Consider the following 18,690-nt stretch of genomic DNA (forward strand, 5'->3'; position numbering starts at 1 on the left):
TCAACCACAACACGCAACTTTATTTAACTTTTAAAAATAAAATGAAAAGTGACAACCAACAGGACTGGGAACATAGGAATGTTAACTCCTCAACTTTGCTTTTCGTGACCAAGACTGTGGATCACGGTCCACTTTTCAGTGTTCCCCAGACTGGGGAGGGGAGAGTAACTGGACTTTGAAAAATATCAGGAAGCATTAATTATAGTAATTTCACAAATAAAACTTGCAGGTCTTAATGCCTTAGACAGTAATGCATTAATTGTACAACACATTTGATAACTTACTCTTGGCTAGAAGAAGGGTGTCATTTGGTAGGCCATGAGTTTTAAAGTACCTTACATTACCCTGAAGAATTCTGAACAAGTCACCTACACTATACGACTACTGAGAATCGGTTTTTACAGCGGTCCATCCACTGCTTACAGAAGAGATCCAGCAGTGAGCTGGGTTTCAGCGGTTTCTAAGAAAATCCTTGTCAGGTAATCCTACAGCACTCGAACCAGGACAGCAGCACAGCCTTTAACCCGACTCCACACATCACATTTGTGTCAATGCCCTTTTCGAAATTGGTACCTAGTGTCCTGCTACAAAAGAAGGTCAAAAGTAAAATATTAGACTATGAACATTTCAGGGAAAACGTCTTACCTGCTAAGTGGAACCAGAAAACTTACTGAACAGTTCCCTTTTTAATATCTGGAACATTCCCCCTTAAAACACCTGACTTTGAGTAATGCATTGGAATTAACTACATGTGCATCTCTGCACTGGAAGGAGATTCTATCAGTCTGTCAAAAGGTGGGCTTCAGGAAAAGAAGCACGTTATGAAAGTTAAGTTCCATTTACTGTATGGTTGACTGCAGAGACTGGAAACTTTGTTTCATTCATTGGTGAAATGAGAGTTTTGGGTTTTTATTTTTGTTTTTAATAATTGGGCCTGGAAAAGAGAGTAACAGATGAGCTCAATTCCTTGGCTCTCAATTAGATTTCCACCTGTGAAATACAGTCCCTTAAAGAGAAAGGAGAGGATGGCCCCAGGAGGGCTGCATAGAAAGAACCAAGTTGCTTTGTTTGAAAAACTATTGACCATGACCCTCATCAATGCACCTTTCCCTCCCCCAACAAATACACTGCAAACCACCTTGAGGATCAGAAATGACAGGAGTAGGACCAAAATTTTTCTTAGAAGGATCTTAAGGTGGCTATCTGGTGGGGATGGGGTGGGCCACAGGCCTGCTCTTAAAGCTGCAGTTGCATGACAGATGCATGTTTATTTGGGGTGACCTGACGTCTGGCTTAGAGACTGGCAGGAGGTAGGGCACTGAAGGCCCCTGAAGCCCACGCTTAGCTCTGTCGCCTACCTGGCCCCACTCTACATTGGCCCAGCACCTGCTGCCCCGTCAGAGCTACTGCGCCTCCACTCTGCCCAAACACGGGCAGATGGGCTCTGCTGGGGGGCTAGCAGAGACCCTAGAGCCATAGCATTTCGGGCAGCGCCCACCCACCAGACTCGTCTCTGCTCTGTCCCGGTCCATAGTGACAAGTCCCCTTCCCTCCCCAGCTCTAGCCCTGGTTTCCAGCACTCCTCAGTCTTTCCTAAACTAGCCATGATTGCTGAGGAACATAGAAAAAGATGTGGGGGCCAAAAATACAGGACTTTCCATTTTAAAAATGTTTGGTGTTTTCCTTAAAAATTCATGCAAGTTCGCCACCCTACTCCATAATGTCCACTTTAATATAAAACACTTTAAATAACCTAAGAGTTAAAAGATCTTTCAGCAAAACTGATACCGCAGGCAGATGCCCAAGGTCAGTGTGCAGCCACACACCCTGGCCCAGTGCCCTATATCCACGAGAGTGCAGAGTCCAAAGGCAGGAGGAGCATGGGCACCCTGACACTAGTGTCCCAGCTCCACCCTGATCCCACAGAGCCTCACTTTTTAACTTAATACCAAGGGAAGATATCAAGGAAGGGGAAATTGGGTGGAAAATTACTTATTTCATAAATACTCTATAATTTTAATTTTTAAGTAATCCAAATGAGCTTTATCTCGATTTGTCCAAATTAATGAGCTGCAGCAAGGGGCCTCTTTCCTCAACACCTGCATATTGCTCCTTGACCTCACATCCACCTTTGCTCTGCAGTTTAATGCAAAAAGAAAAACCTTTTCAGAGTGCCAAGTTCATTACCATATCTTTTCTCTTCCAGTTGTATTCCTTCTTGGTCGTTCGAAGAGCAGTGTTGACTAAGGTGAACCAAGTGAATGCATTGAACAGGAAAAAAAAAATGCATTAGGAATTTAAGAGTAAAGACAACAGAAGAATATTCAAAGTATAGATCTGCTTTCTCCTATAAGCCTCCCTCACCCCTTTCATTCTCCCTTCCAAATGGGCTCTTCACTTTCTTCCCTCAGAGGTTTGTAAGAGGCTTGCAAAAGCCCAGCACACAGGCTGACAAAAACCCAATGATAAGGTAGGTCTCACAAACACTGAAGTGGGCTGGGTAAAGGCAGGAGGGAGCATTGTGGACTGCAGCAGATGAGGAGCATCTGTCCCCTCTACAGAGGCCAGCTGGTATTCTGTCTCACTAATTGTCACACAGGAATGAGGGCTGAGTGTCGGCAGATCTCGTATTGCAGGGAAAAAAAAAAAAACTCAAAATCTGCATTTTAAAAAGGCAAAACTTCTTTCTACATGTTTTCATGTGGCAACTAATTTTAAAATGTTTAAGAAAATATGTGTGTGGGTCCGACACAGTGTACTGGCTAGATCCCATTCACAGGCTCACCATGTGGGACTTTTCACTCAAACCCACTAAGGAATACAGAGTAATGTGTTTCCCTTTGAATAAAAATGATTCCAAGCCAGGCACAGTGGCACACACCTATGATCCCAGTAGCTCCGTAGGCTGAGGCAGAAGGATCACGAGTTCAAAGCCAGCCTCAGCAATGGCAAGTCACTAAGCAACTCAGTGAGACCCTTTCTCTGAATAAAATACAAAATAGAGCTGAGGATATGGCTCAGTAGGCCAGTGCCCCTGGATTCAATCCCCAGTACCCCCCCCAAAAAAAAAAAAATTAAAAAGATTCCAAAGGGCCTAGTGGAAGTAGGAGGCCTCAGGCCCAAGAACCACAGAGCCTGTTCCCTGCTTTCTGATTCGACTCAGTCGCCCTCAGGGTACCCCAAGAGGGCCAATAGTAAGCCCTGAGTCCCCAGCCACCTTGCCACAGACCACCGTGTTCCTAAGTGGCTCTGAAGCAGCAGGGCAGGACAGGGTAATAACGGTCATCTCAGGGCCAACCTGGACAGTCGACCCAGATGCAGAGGGGGTTCCCTACAACACAGTGCTACCTGTGACCCCAGAACAAGGGGTGGAATGTGAGCCATAGGGGTGCCTGAGGTTCAAATTGTTGTTGAGGGAAAATGACAAAGACTTATTTAATGCCTGCCTCTCCTCCTCACCAACTTAGTGCACAGCTCGCAGTAGGGCTGCATCTTACAAGAACTAGGCAAATGAGACATAGCGACCTATAAACATTTTAATAAAATCTCACTTTTTGCACACAATTTGAAGACAGTGAATTGTTAATTTGGAGGGTTTCCCTAAGAATTGCATTCTATTACTTTAGCAGGTCTCACGAGTTGTACACACTGGGATGGTGCTGATCAGAGCTACAAATGAGGATGACTTCCACAGAAAGATCAGCAGAGTAGGGAAAGGGAGCGGGTGGTGGGGGGACTAAGTACTGGGGACTGAATTGGAGCATATCGTGTATGTATAATTGTGGCAAAGTGAATCTTAGTGTGTGTATCACTGACGTGAACCAATACAAAATGAGTGTGAACGGGTGGCTCTGTGTCCGTGCTGGGGCAGCGGGGAGAGTGCTGGCAGGGACTTGGTAAGGCAGGTGCTGAGCGTGGGGGAGACCTTTCCAGAGTTCTCCCCAGGACAGTCTGCCTTACTGGTCCTCAGCAGCACGGTCCACGCAGGTGCTGCTGATGGCCGTCTAGTGACTGCACATACAGGGTGACGGGGTAAGAGCACCTCGCGCAAGTCTGTGGGCCAGAGAACCCGAGGGGTGTGGGTCGGGTTCCAAACTACCTTCAGCTGCCAGGAGCACCCCCTTCCCCACTCCCGGGCCCACCTGGGAGAGTCTGCCCTCGGCGTCCTCCACCACCCACAGCTTCACCCCGTGGCTCCAGCCTACCAGGGCAGGCCCCCAGCCCAGCCCAGAAGCCCCTCTCCCCTGTTGAGAGTATGGAGGGAGAGAGGAGGAGGAGGATTACAGCATCTCCCTGAAACAATGCAGCAACCCGGGTGGGCCCGAGGATTGGGCCTACTGAAAACCCACAGGAAGCCCTCTCAAATTGCCTCCTGGGGATGGAATGAGTTCTACACGTCCCTTCACCACGACGCTCCTACCACAGGAAAGGATCTCCCTTACCCATGACATTGGTGTTACCATCACTTTTGGTCGGCTCAGATGCTTGGATGACCAACAGCTTGCTTACATCTGCAGTTCCCTGGATCTAAAGGGAAAAAAAAAAGTCAAAATCATGCAAAAGAGCATCTTCGAAGTCTAGGTCGGCTGCTTCCCAACTTCCCCCCAAAGTCTAAGAATCGGCCAGAACCTAGGGCTGGGTCTCTATCCTAACCTCTGTCTCTTTAACTGGGAATCTCCTTTGACGTAGTTTCCAGAAGTCTTAGACCAGCTGATTGTCTTTATGAGTACTTATAAAAACCAGAGAGGAACTTTCCTGGAATCCCCAGCCAACAATGAGGTGCTTTTACTGAGGCTACGGTGAGAGCAGGGCTCAAGCCCAGCCTCCCCAGGATGCCAGGGCTGACTCCCTCCCTGAGAGGTCTGGCTCCACAGGCCACAAAACCTGACTTCCAGACGCCAGTCACAGACCAGTCATAACGGCAGCTCTCATCTCTAAACCTGCCTGTTGTCCCATCTCTTCAACCCTCACCCTAGCCAGGGGACATGGCCGCCACCCTAACCCTGAGGAGGAACCCAGGGTCAGGGGTCAGGCACTTCCTGTGCTTCCCTCCACCCTTCTGGCTGGGTTAAGATTTAAATCCAAATTTACCTGACTCTTAACAAACAGGATGGTAGGCAGATGCCCCCCGCCTCTTGTTCCCACCCTTTGTCGAAAAGCTAGAGAGATTTCCACTTTCCATTACAAACATTCAAGCCAGGCCCGGAGTGAGCCGGGATCCCTCCACTCCGGAGGCTGAAGCAGGATGGCAAGCTGGCGGCCAGCGGGTCAACTCAGCCAGACCCTGGCTCAAAATCCAATTGAAGGGAGGGGACTGAGACTGTGGCTCAGTGACAAGCACTTGCCTAGCTTGTAAGAGGCCCTGCGGCCATTCCCCCAGTACTGAAAAAATATTTTTTTAAATATATTTTTTTAATCCTATTTTTATTATAAATATATATTTTTAATTACCTTGATCCTCTGAATTATCGAAATTATTAATGACCTTTCATAGTTTCAATAGACAGAAAAGTTCTCTCCCAAAGAGAAGAAACTTACTACCAGATGAAGAAGACGTCAGCTCTCGGCCTCCGGTCTTCCTCAGTGGTGGGTCCCACCCTCCCACCCCCCAGGGCTCCAGCAGCAGGTGGCTTCGACCTTTCCTATGCCCCTGGTGCCCTGAGTGTTCACATTTTCCCCATCCTTAGCTACACAGGCACCAAATGACGAGGCCAGAGGCCCAGGGCCTACTCTCAAGAGGCACCCAAGACCCCAGACAGGACAGCAAAGGGTCCAGCCCCTCCCCACCACCTCGGTCAGCCAGGGAGGACACCCCAGAGCACACGCCGAAGCCGCACTGAGCCCATCCTCCCACACAGCAGAGAACAGGCGGGTTCCAGCCATGGACGAGCTGCGGAGGCCCCGGGCTGAGGGCCCGTGAGAACTGCAGGGCCTTCCCAGGTTGGAATTCTTTTTGAGGTTGGTTGAGGTTTATTTGTTTGTTCTTATTTCATTTATTGAATTTATTGTCTTTCAACATCTTTTTTAAAAGCTTTATATATCTTTTAATTTTTGATTGACACATCATGATTATGCATGTTTGTGGGGTTACCGTGTGACATTCCAATACACGCATACAATGTGAAATGGTCAGATCAGGGTAACTGGCGTATCCGTGACCTCAAATGTTTGTCCTTTCTTGATGTTAGAAGCTTTTAAAACCCTCTCTACTAGCTATTTTGAAATACACAATTAATCATCATTTGGGTTTTAAAGCCACTTATGGGCACCATGAACAGCAACTGGCTCTTGAGGTGTGGCACCCCTTACCTGCTCACAGGTTTTAGGAATGATGCAAGGTGCCAAATACGGTTCCTCCGTCTTGCTATCAATTACGCTGCCGAACACGATGATGACAAACTTCATGGCCACGTTATCGATAGTCATTTCGTTGTAGCTTGATAAAGTCTCCACGTAAGCATGATTGAGCATCACACACTTCTGAAATCTTAAGTCCTATGATAAAATCACATTTTTCCATCAATCATATGAGCTGACACCTGATATCAAGAAGAAAATGAATTCACAGATCTGAGTTCTTCGAGGGTGTCAGAAGGCTGGGGACCCTGGTAGCAACAGATTTATTCAGCTTTCAGAATGGCCTCGACCCCTCCAGAGTAGAAGGCTTCGTCTCTTGTCTTGGGTCCTGGGATGTGGCTGTCCAGCCCTGACCTAGGAGCTCTCCAGCAGCTGCAGCCGGGTGGCCAACCGTGTCCTGTTGGATTTCTAGTTGCACCAAAACCAGTCTTCATTCTCGCCCACAGCCCGTGAGGGCAAGGGAAAGGGTTCCCCTCTGGAGGATGGGCTGGCTGAGGAATAAAAGCTAGAAAAGTACTACTACAAAATAACCACAGGGTGCAGAAATACAGGTCCAGAGTGGAGGCAGCGACAGGCCACGCTGACCAGACGGGTACAGCTTCTAACAAAGAACAGAGCCCGCACCCGGTTTATTTATATCAGAACAGATCAAAGAAATTCGATAGAAAGTTCTTCCCCAAACAGGATGGAGGTGGGGACAGGTAGGCTGCCCGGTTCCTAACCGGTCACACCCATCTCGGTGCTGCGGGGAAACTCTTGGCAGACAGAAAAGTTCTTCTGACCTTACTGCTGTTTGGAAGAACAGTTCATGGAAGAGGTTTCGTCACCTCAACACACATTTGAAAAGCCAGGAGGTCTGTGTTAACGTAGGTAGAGAAACCAGTTAAAAAGTACCGGACAGGGGCTGGAGATGTGGCTCAAGCGGTAGTGCGCTCGCCTGCCATGCGTGCGGCCCAGGTTCGATCCTCAGCACCACATACAAACAAAGATGTTAAATATTAAAATCCTCACTCTCTCTTTAAAAGAAAAAATTAAAAATTAAATAAAATAAAAAGTACCGGACAAGTGTTCATTAACTCTGGCCAGTTCATGGTGCCCTTGGCCAAGGGATGTATGTACCCTTTTCACACCTTCTGAACCGACTGTCCTTCTGGAAGGAAGGACTGCAGGTGGCCTGAGAGAACTCACCGTGACAGGAGTACTGAGGAAGAGAGTGGTTCCACTGCTAGCAATCCCACTGTGGGAGATGAGACACAACCTGCCTTCTGTCTTTGGACACCATGAAATGCATTTTGTGAGAGCTGCAGTACCTAAAAATTTGTCCACATTCAACCATGCAGCTTACCTCATCAGCGAGACTCGATTCAAAGTACTGAGAGGCAGTGTTGAGAGCCAGCTTCAGCCAGATTTTATATTCCAGGGATGGCCAGAAGACATCGAAGCCTTCATACAGGTCCTCCAGGGAGATGAAGAAGGCCTGAAACAACACGGACTCGAAGCTAAGCTACAAGAGCACCGTCCAACAAGACACCCCCGGACTTAATCTCCATCTTCTCAGAAAAACTCCCTGTCAACTCACACGACTGGGATACGCTGCCATTTAAAAATGTCTGTGATGTGAAAAGTCATTGGCCATGTACAAAATGATAAATTATATGGCTGAATTAAAGATCCAGACTTACTAACAGAGCAGGGACATGCCCCTCGATGGATACATAGAAGAATATGGTTCATGAGTCTAAGATGTGGGAACTGAAGTCCTGTGAACTTATCTGAATGTCACAGCTGGTAAATTCGATTTTACCAACTCATTCCCAGCACATGTTCACCTGCATGAAGATCACATTCCAGAATTCAAGTCAAGGGATGGAAAGAAATCATTCAGCCCTGTGACTAAATTCATGCCTCTGCCCGCTTCCAGAAGGGAAGTGGTATCAAGTTTACAAGGCAATATTCCCTTCTGCTCCTCACACCCCTAAGACCAGATCCCGCTCTGCTGCACCTAACAGCCCCCGTAGATGGGAAGCTCACAGTGGCAGGTGCTCTGGCTCCTCGCTATCTGAATTCTCCACACCTATTGGAGGCTCAGGCTGGCCTTTGATGAACAGATCACTTCTTATTTGGCAGGTAAAAAAAAAAAATGGAAGAAAGGGCATTTTAAAGCAAAGTAAAATTCTTCAGAAACACTGCTCTCTGAATGGCGCCATTTACTGAGCACCTACTCGTGCCAGCTCAATCTGCATTTCCCACCCCTCAGAACAGCAAGGGGCAGGCCTTCTCTCTAACGAATAAACGTGGAAACAAGACCCAAGGAGACCCACAACCAGGACACAGCAGGGCCCCATACAGCCTGGCAGGGGAGGCTCAGAATCTGCCTTCTTGCAGCTACTCCTGGGCCCCCAGGATGAGGGACACCCTCTGGAGACCGACGGCCTGACCTGTAGCGTGGTTTCGCAGACGGCAGTGTATTCCATCTCGCGCTTCAGCAGGCAGCTCAGCTCCCCCAGCACGTCCCCGCTGGTACAGTACTCTGTGAACATGGTTTTGGACCCTTTATTAGGCTTCAGGCTACTGTCTATCCCAAAGGTAGGAGACGAGCTATGTAGCTGCAAAGGAGAGCAGAAAATCAACACCTTTAATAAGCCTTGGTTAGTCCAAAGGAAGGCGAAGGTTCTTTGTGAATCAGTCAAAAGTGAAGGAAGAATTCGCCTTCACAAAAGTCCTGGTTCCTTTCACATCTCAACCTCACAGAGCAGAGATTCTTCTCATGTTAAAAAAGAAAAGAATCGAAGTGCAGAGGTGCACACCTGTGATCCCAGCGGCTCAGGAGGCTGAGGCAGGAGGATGGTGAGTTCAAAGCCAGCCTTAGCAAAAGCGAGGTACTAAGCAACTCAGTGAGACCCCATCTCTAAATTAAAAAATAATTTTAAAATTAAATTAATTAAAAAATGGGGATTTGGCTCAGTGGTTGAGTGCCCCTGAGTTCAATGCCCGGTACCCACCTACTCCCCCAAAGGAAAGGAAAGAAAAATAGGATTCTTATAAGGTTTAAACGGTATAACATACTACCTTTCCAACCACCTTTTGAAATCACAACTAACCTCTTTTCTCCAGCACCTCTGACATTCTACCGGGTGAGCATCCCTAACCTACAAATCTGAAATCCAAAATCTGAATCTTCTTTTGGAGCATTGACATGACCCTTAATCGAAAAATTCCACACCTGAACTCAAGAGGCGGGACATGTCACGGTCAAAACGCGGGTGCATTAAAAGTGTTGTCTAAAACCACCTTCAGCCTAGGTGCGCAAGGTGTGCACAAAACATAAGCTGACTTCATGTCTAGACGCAGGTTTCATCTCCATGATACATAATGGCCTTTTCAAATGTTCCAAGATCTGAAAAAAAATCCAAAATCCAAAACCCTTCAGGTCGCAAGCATTTTGGATTAGGACACAGCACCTGGGCATGTTCTATTCTGTTCTCCTTCTGTTTCTCCACCAGCAAAGAGCTTGGTAAAGCCAGAGGTGCTTGCCTTGTCCATCCTGTGCCTGGGGTGGACAGCACCTGCTCCACGGTAGTAACCAGGTAAATATTTGTTGAATGAATGAACCAAACTATTTAGAAGAAGGTCGGATACGTAAAACACTGGAGCTCCAGGGGCTCTGGCTTGAACTCCCACCTGTGTTAGGTGTGCGACTTAAGTCCTGATCTCCTTGTCTGCACGTCCCCCACGTGACCGCCTGCTCCCAGGTCTGCTGAGGGGAAGCAGGCATGGACGAGAGGCCCTTTGTCAAACAGCTCACACTCTCAGATGCAGAGTGTGACATCAGCTCAGCCACCGCCATCACCCAGCCAACAAGGCTCATTTGGAAGAGAAGTTTTCAGTTCCTAAGTTTCTCCTTTTGTTATAATTATACATTTCAAAATACGTCTTAAGAATCAGGAGCTCCTGGGGCTGGGGTTGTGGCTCAGCGGTGGAGTGCTCGCCTTGCACGTATGAGGCCCTGGGTTCCGTCCTGAGCTCCACATAAAAAATAAAGATTATTGTGTCCAACTACAACTAAAAAAACTAAATATTTTAAAGAGAAAAAGAATGAACAGCTCCTTACACTTGCCATTCCTGAAATTATCAAGTAGATTCCTTGCGGCATTTCCCCTTCTCTACAAATGACATCTCCGTAATCAAAATAGGCAAGTTTGGTTCTTTCCTGAAAGAAAAGAAAAAACAAGAGAGAGAAAAAGTCAACAAAAAATGTTTATAGTCTACTTTTCTAGAAAGAAGTAAAGTTCTAAAGTCAGAGTTGTTCTTAAGTTTAACATAAAAATACAAACTGTATTCTTGGTTTCTTAATAACTATGTCTTTATTTTAGAGATAAAGAGATAAGCAAACAAACGATAGACTTTGTGATCAGGACCTAACATAACAAATGACATAAGCACTCAATAAATGCTTTATGGGATGGATTAGTAAATTAATGAAGAAAAACATTTTTTTAGCCTTCATTTGGGGCTTGGGCTATCATGGTAACATAAACACATTCCCTGCGGCCGGAAGGTCTTTGGTTAGGTTGGGTAGATGCCAATGGGTGTGGGGATTATGTCAAAGGAGACAGAGGCAGGGTACCATGGTACCGTGGAACAGGGCAGAAAGGCCACAGGACCTCGTCGTGGTTGCTCAGTGAGACCTTTACAGATGAAGGGATAGCTAAATGGAAACCCGAGAGAAGCATTCCAGGATATTCAACAGCAGTTTATTGAAAGGGTCCAAATTCCTGTAGGAAGAGGATGAGCTCTGGAAAGCGCCACAGTCCTCACTGTTCCCTACTGCATTCCACCCCCTTGGTTTTACCTTCATATTATCTGCCTGGCCTCTACAGTCATTTAAATGTAAAATAAAAATAGGTTTCTTCCAGAATTCGCATCTGGAAGTCCAGCACTCTAGGTAACAAAATAGAATGCCATTGATAATACTCAGGAAACACAGATGGCCCGTCTTTGCCCTCTAGTCCCACAAGCTGCTTCTCCTCGGATTGGCCAGTATAGGATTTCCCTTTGGATGTGCTTTTCTGTACATTAGGTGGTACAAAAAATGGCGGAAATATTTAACATTTACATCAAACCCGAGCCAGACAGAAGCTTTACCTTGAAGAACTCAATGAGGACATCTTTATTTTCCATCCAGATGATATTATGAAGGTACTTGTCAGGAGTAGGGGGTGGGATTGCCATTGGAAAATGATTCAGTGCTTTTATTTTCATAAGAAGTACCTAAAAGCAACCAACCAAAATGATGATGATCAGGTACTGTCACAGAAAACGGGCTGTACATTAAAAAAAAAAAAAATCCAACCCTAGGACTCCACATAAATTACTCCTGTGCAGGTTTGACCTTGAGTTAGCTCAAAGCTCCTCTCGCGGGAGCCCATTTGCTTGTCCCCTCCTGCCCTAGTGATCGCCACTCATGTATGAACTCAGATGGAACCTGCCATCTTCCTAACCCACTGAACATGGTGCCCCAGCTTATCTTAACGCAGATGTCCTAAATCCCGCACTCGATTGCTCCACGGCCTCCCTGTGTTTCGTTGGTGTGTACAGTCAGCATCTCTGAGCCTTCTAACTAGGAGCACAGAGTCCTAGCCTGTGGCCTCTGAGAATCCTTCTCTTTTCCAGTGAGAGAAAAATCAGGTCATCACCCTTCTTCCCGGGCACTGCCTCCGTGTCTCCACCATGGGACTCGCTACCCTGTAGTGCTGTTCTCTCTTCCTTTCTGTCTCACCCCTCCTATTATTCAACTGCCGTTGGTTGGATGAATAAATGACTGAATGAAAAACAAAGAACCGTGGACCTTGGGGTCAGTGTTGTATCCCCACTGGGGTCCCCGAGCACCTAGTAGGTCTCCAACATGGATTCACTCAATCGCATTGAATCTCCTCCCATGTCCTATGGCCTGGGAGAGGTGCTGACAGTTAGCCAATCAGTAGGCATTCAAGAGGTGGCTGTTAGGGACAGACTCCTCCAGCAACTTTCTAAACAAACTTACAGGGAAAATAAGTCTCTCTGCTCATAAGAGGTATCGTTTCTTTATATTAATTAATGGTATTGTTAATTAAGAGGTATCGTTTCTTTATATTAATGGCATCAAGCATCCACTTGTCTTATACAAACTTCAAAAGGGCTAATTTTAAAAGTAGAATATAAAACACAAAAGGGAGAGGACTACTACCAAGGGGCCCTTTCTTCCCTCAGGCAGGCATTCAGGGGAAATGGACTGTCCATCTGGTCCTTCCCTGGACATTACAGAAGCTAAAGAGGTAGAGCCCTGAAGGAAAAAGCCTGGCCTGCGTCATGTCTTCCCTGAGACCACCCAGAGGGGACCGAGTCAGCGAGTGACCGAAGCACAAAGCAGGTGTCCGTGGCTGGGCGCTGCCGAGACGAGGAACAGCATGTGTCACCAGGGACAGGCTCCGTGAGCCCCGTGAGCAGCACACACAGGCCAGAGCCCCCGTTGCCTGGTACGTGTAGGACACAGCTCCTCACATTTTTGGTAGCTGACCGGTCAGGCCACCTTCCTGCTCCTCCTCTCGGAGCTGCGTCCTCCGACCCCCACTGACACACAGACACACAGGTTGGTCCCCTCCCTGCCATGCACTATCAGGTGGCTGCCACCTCCAGTGCCACGTCAGTGGGACCAGGACAAACAGACTCCACCAGTTGATGGAGAAATCTAGTGAGTCTAGAGCGGAGCCAGAGGAGGGCGCCACAGAGGGCGACCCCCAAAGGAAACGGGGACTCTGGAAAGGCCTCCGGGTTTTAGGCATGTCCTTCCGGAAGCCTGGCCACACAGCCGGGCTACTGTGGGCTCCGTGAGATGCTCCGTGTCCTTTGAATCAACCCACCAGCCCTACTTCCTTATTAAGCCTCACTCCAGCTGGTTTCTGATACTTGCATCTAAGCAGCTTTGACTAATGGGGTGCAAGAGGTAGAACTGGCATCCTGTGCACGGGAAGCAACCAAGCCACAGGCAATGCCAGAGGTGGGACCTGCCCGTGAACACTCTTTTCCCCGATCTGCCTCACTTATTACTTCCTGCGAAAGTCATCATGCGGGTGGGGTTCCGGGCCCACAGAATCAGGCAACGTGGAAACTGCTTCGTTACCTTATTCAACTCGATGCCCTCGTGTTCGTCGATGATGCCCCTCGACCTGAGGAAGGTGAGATTCTTCAGAGCTTTAGCGACCACGTTCCGGATCGCCTGCTTAGTCTTCAAAGCAATGACAACATCACGGCCTTCATGCTCTATGAGTCCTGGGGACAGTGTGCAGTACCCTCAGGGGCATTCCACTCAGTTTCCAGGATTCCCACATGTCCTCACTCCAGCTCCACACAGAGCCCGTAGGGCTGCCCACCCGCTCAGAGGAAAGCACCTCTCTGCCTAACGCGGGCGTCTCCCACGTCTCCATTAGGAGACTCCTCACGGTTCAGTGTTGTCTTTACTGACTCTCTCAACCTCCACGCTGCGTGATTTTTTTTTTTTTTTTGGCTGGGTGAAAAAATGAAAGACTCAAAGAGGCCCAGGCTTTGGCCGTGGGTCTTTCTGAGATCAAGCTGCATATTCTTTCTGCTTTAATAAGCGTGAGGAGTCATGGACTAGAACGTGAGCCGGGGTAAAATGTCCCTGGCTGCTGCTCTGTAACTCTATCACTGAGCCCAAGGCCTGGTGCACAGAAGGTTCTCACACATCTTTTCATTGAAAAGAGACGACCAATAAAATGAAGTTAGGCTTGAGGGTCAGGTACCAGAGCAGGAAAATGAGCTCATCACCCCCTGGCCATGGGGCCTTAGGCAAGTTAACCTCTCTCCTCCTCCTTCGCCTCCTCTGTAAAATGATGAGCCCAGCGTTTGTTGACCCAGTAAGCTCCTGACCCAGTAAGCAGGCAATAAGCAGGGGCACTAACTCCATGGAAACAGACACTCCCTTTTATGCAACTGAGTCAAGAAACCTTTGTAAGATTCTGTACTGATCTAAAACCTAACACGAAGCAGCCATTCCTAAACCTCTATTCTTTAAAAGTTCAAAATTAAAAATCTGCTGATATATAAATGGCAAGAGTGGTGTTGGATTTTCAGAAACAGTGCCAAAATATTCTGACCTCTCGTCTCCAGACTCACACTTTCATTTATTAGACCGTGTGCTTCTCAGTTAGAATCAGAAAGCTTGATTCCCATAAACCCAGGTAGCATTTACAGTGGAGTCAGGCATACAACCTTGTCTTTACTGACAGCTCCCATGTATTAAGGGGCACCCTATGCCAGCCTCTACCAGATGATTTTGCACCAGCTGAGAGCCTGGCTGTGCCCCCACATGAGGAAAACAGACCCAAGACGTCCAGCGTGAGACCCTTGAGTTCCCACTGTCTTCTTCGAGGAAACACGAGTCACTGTGCATGCTCAAAAATAACCTCCCCTGCAAGCCACCAAGCCTGGATGCAAAAACCAAGGACACTGTCCTGAGAATTAGTGCCTGGAAAAGAGAGTTCCCCTCCCTTTCTAGGCAGCGGGTCTTCAGGTTAGATAAGGAATTTCCTGTAGGAAAAGTGAGACGTAGCCTGGCCCACTCCTACCTTTTGGATTGTAAATGAGTTTCCCCTAGGATCTAACTACTTTCCTTTGAAGTGTAAATGCCCCTATGAAAGCTCTCAGCCCCAGGCTAAAGATTTACCAAGGCCATAGTAAAAGAAGTCAGTTCTTCCTCTTATCACATCCTACGCTTCCCACTTGAAACCAGTTAACAACTGTGTATTGTTCAGATTAGAAAATTTATGACACTAGAGAGCCTGTAAATGTGGGGGAATAGGCACTCAGAATTTGGAATCTGATCTCCTCTGCCCCCCACCCCCAGCCTAAAATAAAATTTGGAATTGTCCTCCTCTCCAAGTGCTGCTTGCTATTTCTTGACCAGTTGGTTTTCCACAACACTGGAGCATCCCTGAAGAAAATAATAATAATAATAATAATAATAAAGCAATCTTGGGTCCCAGGTAACCGTCACGTGTCTTTTTCTTACAATCTTCAGGATTCTGACCTTGCCCCTTCAAAACACTTCCACACTCATCCCCTTCTTTCTTCTATATGCCCCCAGGACCACAGGACCCCCCTTTCTTCCACATCTACCAGCATGTGTGGATGCTGCGCCAGGTCCTGTCCTCTCCCAAGGATCCAGGTCTACCATCTTTGCTTTCCTGGGTGTGCTCAGTAAATGCTGGCTGCCTGAAGGAGTGAGCCAGTGGGTAAAATCATGAGCCCAGCTTACTTTGGGTTAAATCATGGGACCAGAAGGTCCGATTTCTCAGAGACTGCAACTACTTACCTAGCTCTTTGATAGCTTCTCTTTTGTTGGTTTCCAGAATTTCATATAATTTCTGTAAGAAATTAAGAAAAACAGACATTTCTTGTTACAACAAGCATTTCCAGATTTAAATTCTGATAAGCAGCAGCATGGCCTAGGAAATCGCTCTTCCTTTGGTTCAGGAGAGATCTTCAGCTCTTTGTCCCCCTCCGGTCAATTCTGCTATCTTCTTTGGGCTGAGATTTAAATTGCAGAGGATGTTGTGCAGTCAGCACTTTGCATAGCTACTGTGCCTGAGAGATCTCAAAACAGTCCACCGTGCACCAAGGAGAGTTCTCACCAGCAGAGCCCAATTTGGAGATGTGCTGAGAAGCTATTTGGAGAGCCAGTCTGTCGGCAGCACAAGAACAAGAGTCATAATGAGAAGAAACAGTGCCCATTAGTTCACATTTCCTACAGGAAACTCTGTACCTAACTAAAGACATAGCTTCCCCCCCCCCATCCTCTGTGCTCTTCCTAACACACACCAAACTGGCTTTTCAGTAGCTCTTTTAATTTTCTTCTGCATTCTACAAAGTAATCCACAACACACAATTCCGATGCACATTAACGTCTGATACAGTAAACGCGGGTAACTTCTCAGCCTGTTTCCCTCTGCCCACCTCAGTGAGGAATCAGCCTCAGTTTCCGGGGCTGAGAGCCAGAGGTGACCACTGCCAGCACACACCTCCCACAGACCACGGGCCTCCAAGCCACGCACCCAGTCACCCCTTCCAGGGCTTTAGTCATTAGGCTTTAAGTTCATTGTGGGGTTTAAAATCCAGAGTTTCATGTGAGCTGAGAAAACCATTGATACAGTTCAATTATTGACACTATTCAGTTTAGACCCTCATCAACACATACGAAAAGAGAACCCAAATCACCAAGCACTAGAGGGAAGAAAACAGGACAAAAACCCCAAAAACAACCCATAGGAGAATGAACACCAAGAAGTAGAATTGACACAGGAAACAAAAATTTTAAACAAAGGGGTTCAAGAGAACATCGTGTTAATTTTTTTAATGAAGTGACAAGCCAAGAGGCAGAGGAGGGCTGTTCCAGCTTCTCCGAGGCTCCACGTGGAAGAACAGCCCCACTGGAGATCTCAGCAAACACGGCCACCCCGTCCTGGCCAGGGCCCGCTGTGGGGCCAGGGTGGCCCCAGGGTCCAAAGGGCACAGAGAAAACCCAATGCAGTGAGGGGGAGGTGGCAGATGGGAGCAGGAGTGCAGATCATTTTCCCTCTGAATCTGGAGGCTCAGGTGAGCAGCCGAGGTGGGAACTGAAGAGGTGCATGTGACCACCTCTGAGGACTGGGGACGGGTCTCGGGGGGGCCACTCTCACCTTCTGGGTGTGAGGCGCCCAAGGCACTGATGCCCAGGAAGGCCTAGCGCTGGCCTCTCAGAGCGTGTCCATCCACACTGTCTGCAGGAAACCTGGCTAACGGAGCAGCCCGTTCAGAGCTTGGCGTCAGCCCCCAGCACTTGCTGTCCTGGAAGTGCGTGTCAACTCCAGCGCGGGACACTTGCCATCCCTGTCCTCCTGCAGGAGCTGAACGTCATGTCAGCCAGCTTCAATCCCAGGCCACCGCAGTCAGTCTGGTGAGCAGCAGCAGAGGAGGAAGGACCCCCAGTCCCTGCTCCCTCTAAGGGGTGTGTGCCCAAGAGGACTTGGGAACAGTGCAGATTGGCACAGGAGTGAACGCCGCTGCAGTCCGGTTTCAGCCATCAGCAGAGACGATCCTTCCATTTTCATCAGGTTGTTTTATATACATATATATATATATATATATATATATATATATATATATATATATTGTTGATTGGTTCATATAGTTTTTCTTTGTTTTTATTTATTTATATTTTTATCCTTGTTCTGTTTTGTTTGAATTTGAGGATTTTTGTTTTTGATTTGTTTTGATAGTTTGGGGTTTGGATTACTCTTTGTCTTCTTCAAATTCTCTTACTTTCTTTTTATTTTGTTTTAGCTTTTTTAAAAAATATTTTTTAGTTGTAGTTGGACAGAATACCTTTATTCCATTCATTTATTTTTATGTGGTGCTGAGGATTGAACCCAGGTCCCCACGCATGCTAGGTGAGTGCTCTGCCACTGAGCCACAATCCCAGCTCCTTGTTTTAGCTTTTATTTTATCTTTTCTTTCTTTATGGTCTTTATACCTTTCTTCGGCTCTCTTTTTGCTTTTTTGAAAACTCTAACTCCTCTTTTTCCTTCTTCTTCCCATTTTCTTTTCCTTAATTAACTACATTTTTACCGTCTCTTAAACTGTTTGGCTTAGATGATTTCTGTCCCCACCATCCCCGTGTGGCTGTGGGTGTTGTGGTGGCCCACATGACACCTGGTTTGCTGCTTATCTGGCTCACTGCTGCTTCTTGCTGTTGCTGTGGTTCATTTCACCTTTTCTGTGATAAAATGAGGGCCCCAGCCCAGAGACGGGACTCCCTGCTCGGCCCACAGCCCAACCTCACTTGACCTCAGTGAGTACTCAACACAAACAAGGGGGTAGATAAAAACCCCAGCCTACAACCAAGCCCCAGGTAGGCATGGCTGGGGGCCTGGAGACCCGCTCCTGTTCCTACAAGTGACAGAGAGAGAAACAGACAAAGATCATGGACACCACACAGGTAGGGACCTTGGCATAGGTCACTCCCCAACCCTTTTAGAACACCAGTGTTGACCAGACAAGAAGAGTAGTCACACGGGGTGTGTCCCATATACTTTACTCTTGTGAGACCTACAGAGGAAGTATGTCCCGTGTCAGAGCACACTATTCCCCACCCTGCCAAAAACAAGTCGCAGGGAAACTACACTCTGAAACCCTCTTAGACATACACCCAACACTTCACCACAATCCCATATCCCAGATCACATCATCAAGAAAAAGCTGATCCCTAAAAAGACCCCCCCCCCAAGAGAAGCAGAAGGG

General features: G+C 47.4%; 1 protein-coding gene across 2 annotated transcripts in view; it reads right to left on the reverse strand.

The window, feature by feature from the left end:
- The window catches only part of Slc9c2 (solute carrier family 9 member C2 (putative)), a 55,076-nt gene continuing 36,386 nt past the window's right edge, over positions 1-18,690 (reverse strand). For both annotated transcript variants that reach the window (XM_078022322.1, XM_021722653.3), the window contains 10 exons: positions 15,728-15,779; positions 13,517-13,665; positions 11,503-11,628; positions 10,469-10,567; positions 8,796-8,963; positions 7,703-7,834; positions 6,310-6,495; positions 4,443-4,527; positions 2,188-2,243; positions 1-584 (listed from right to left, as the gene is read on the reverse strand). In XM_078022322.1, coding sequence (XP_077878448.1) covers positions 549-584; positions 2,188-2,243; positions 4,443-4,527; positions 6,310-6,495; positions 7,703-7,834; positions 8,796-8,963; positions 10,469-10,567; positions 11,503-11,628; positions 13,517-13,665; positions 15,728-15,779 — 1,089 coding nt within the window. In that variant the 3' untranslated portion in view covers positions 1-548. The remainder of the gene's footprint in view (positions 585-2,187; positions 2,244-4,442; positions 4,528-6,309; positions 6,496-7,702; positions 7,835-8,795; positions 8,964-10,468; positions 10,568-11,502; positions 11,629-13,516; positions 13,666-15,727; positions 15,780-18,690) is intronic.

The sequence above is a fragment of the Ictidomys tridecemlineatus genome, chromosome 10 (genome assembly GCF_052094955.1).
Source record: "Ictidomys tridecemlineatus isolate mIctTri1 chromosome 10, mIctTri1.hap1, whole genome shotgun sequence".
Lineage (NCBI taxonomy): Eukaryota > Metazoa > Chordata > Mammalia > Rodentia > Sciuridae > Ictidomys > Ictidomys tridecemlineatus.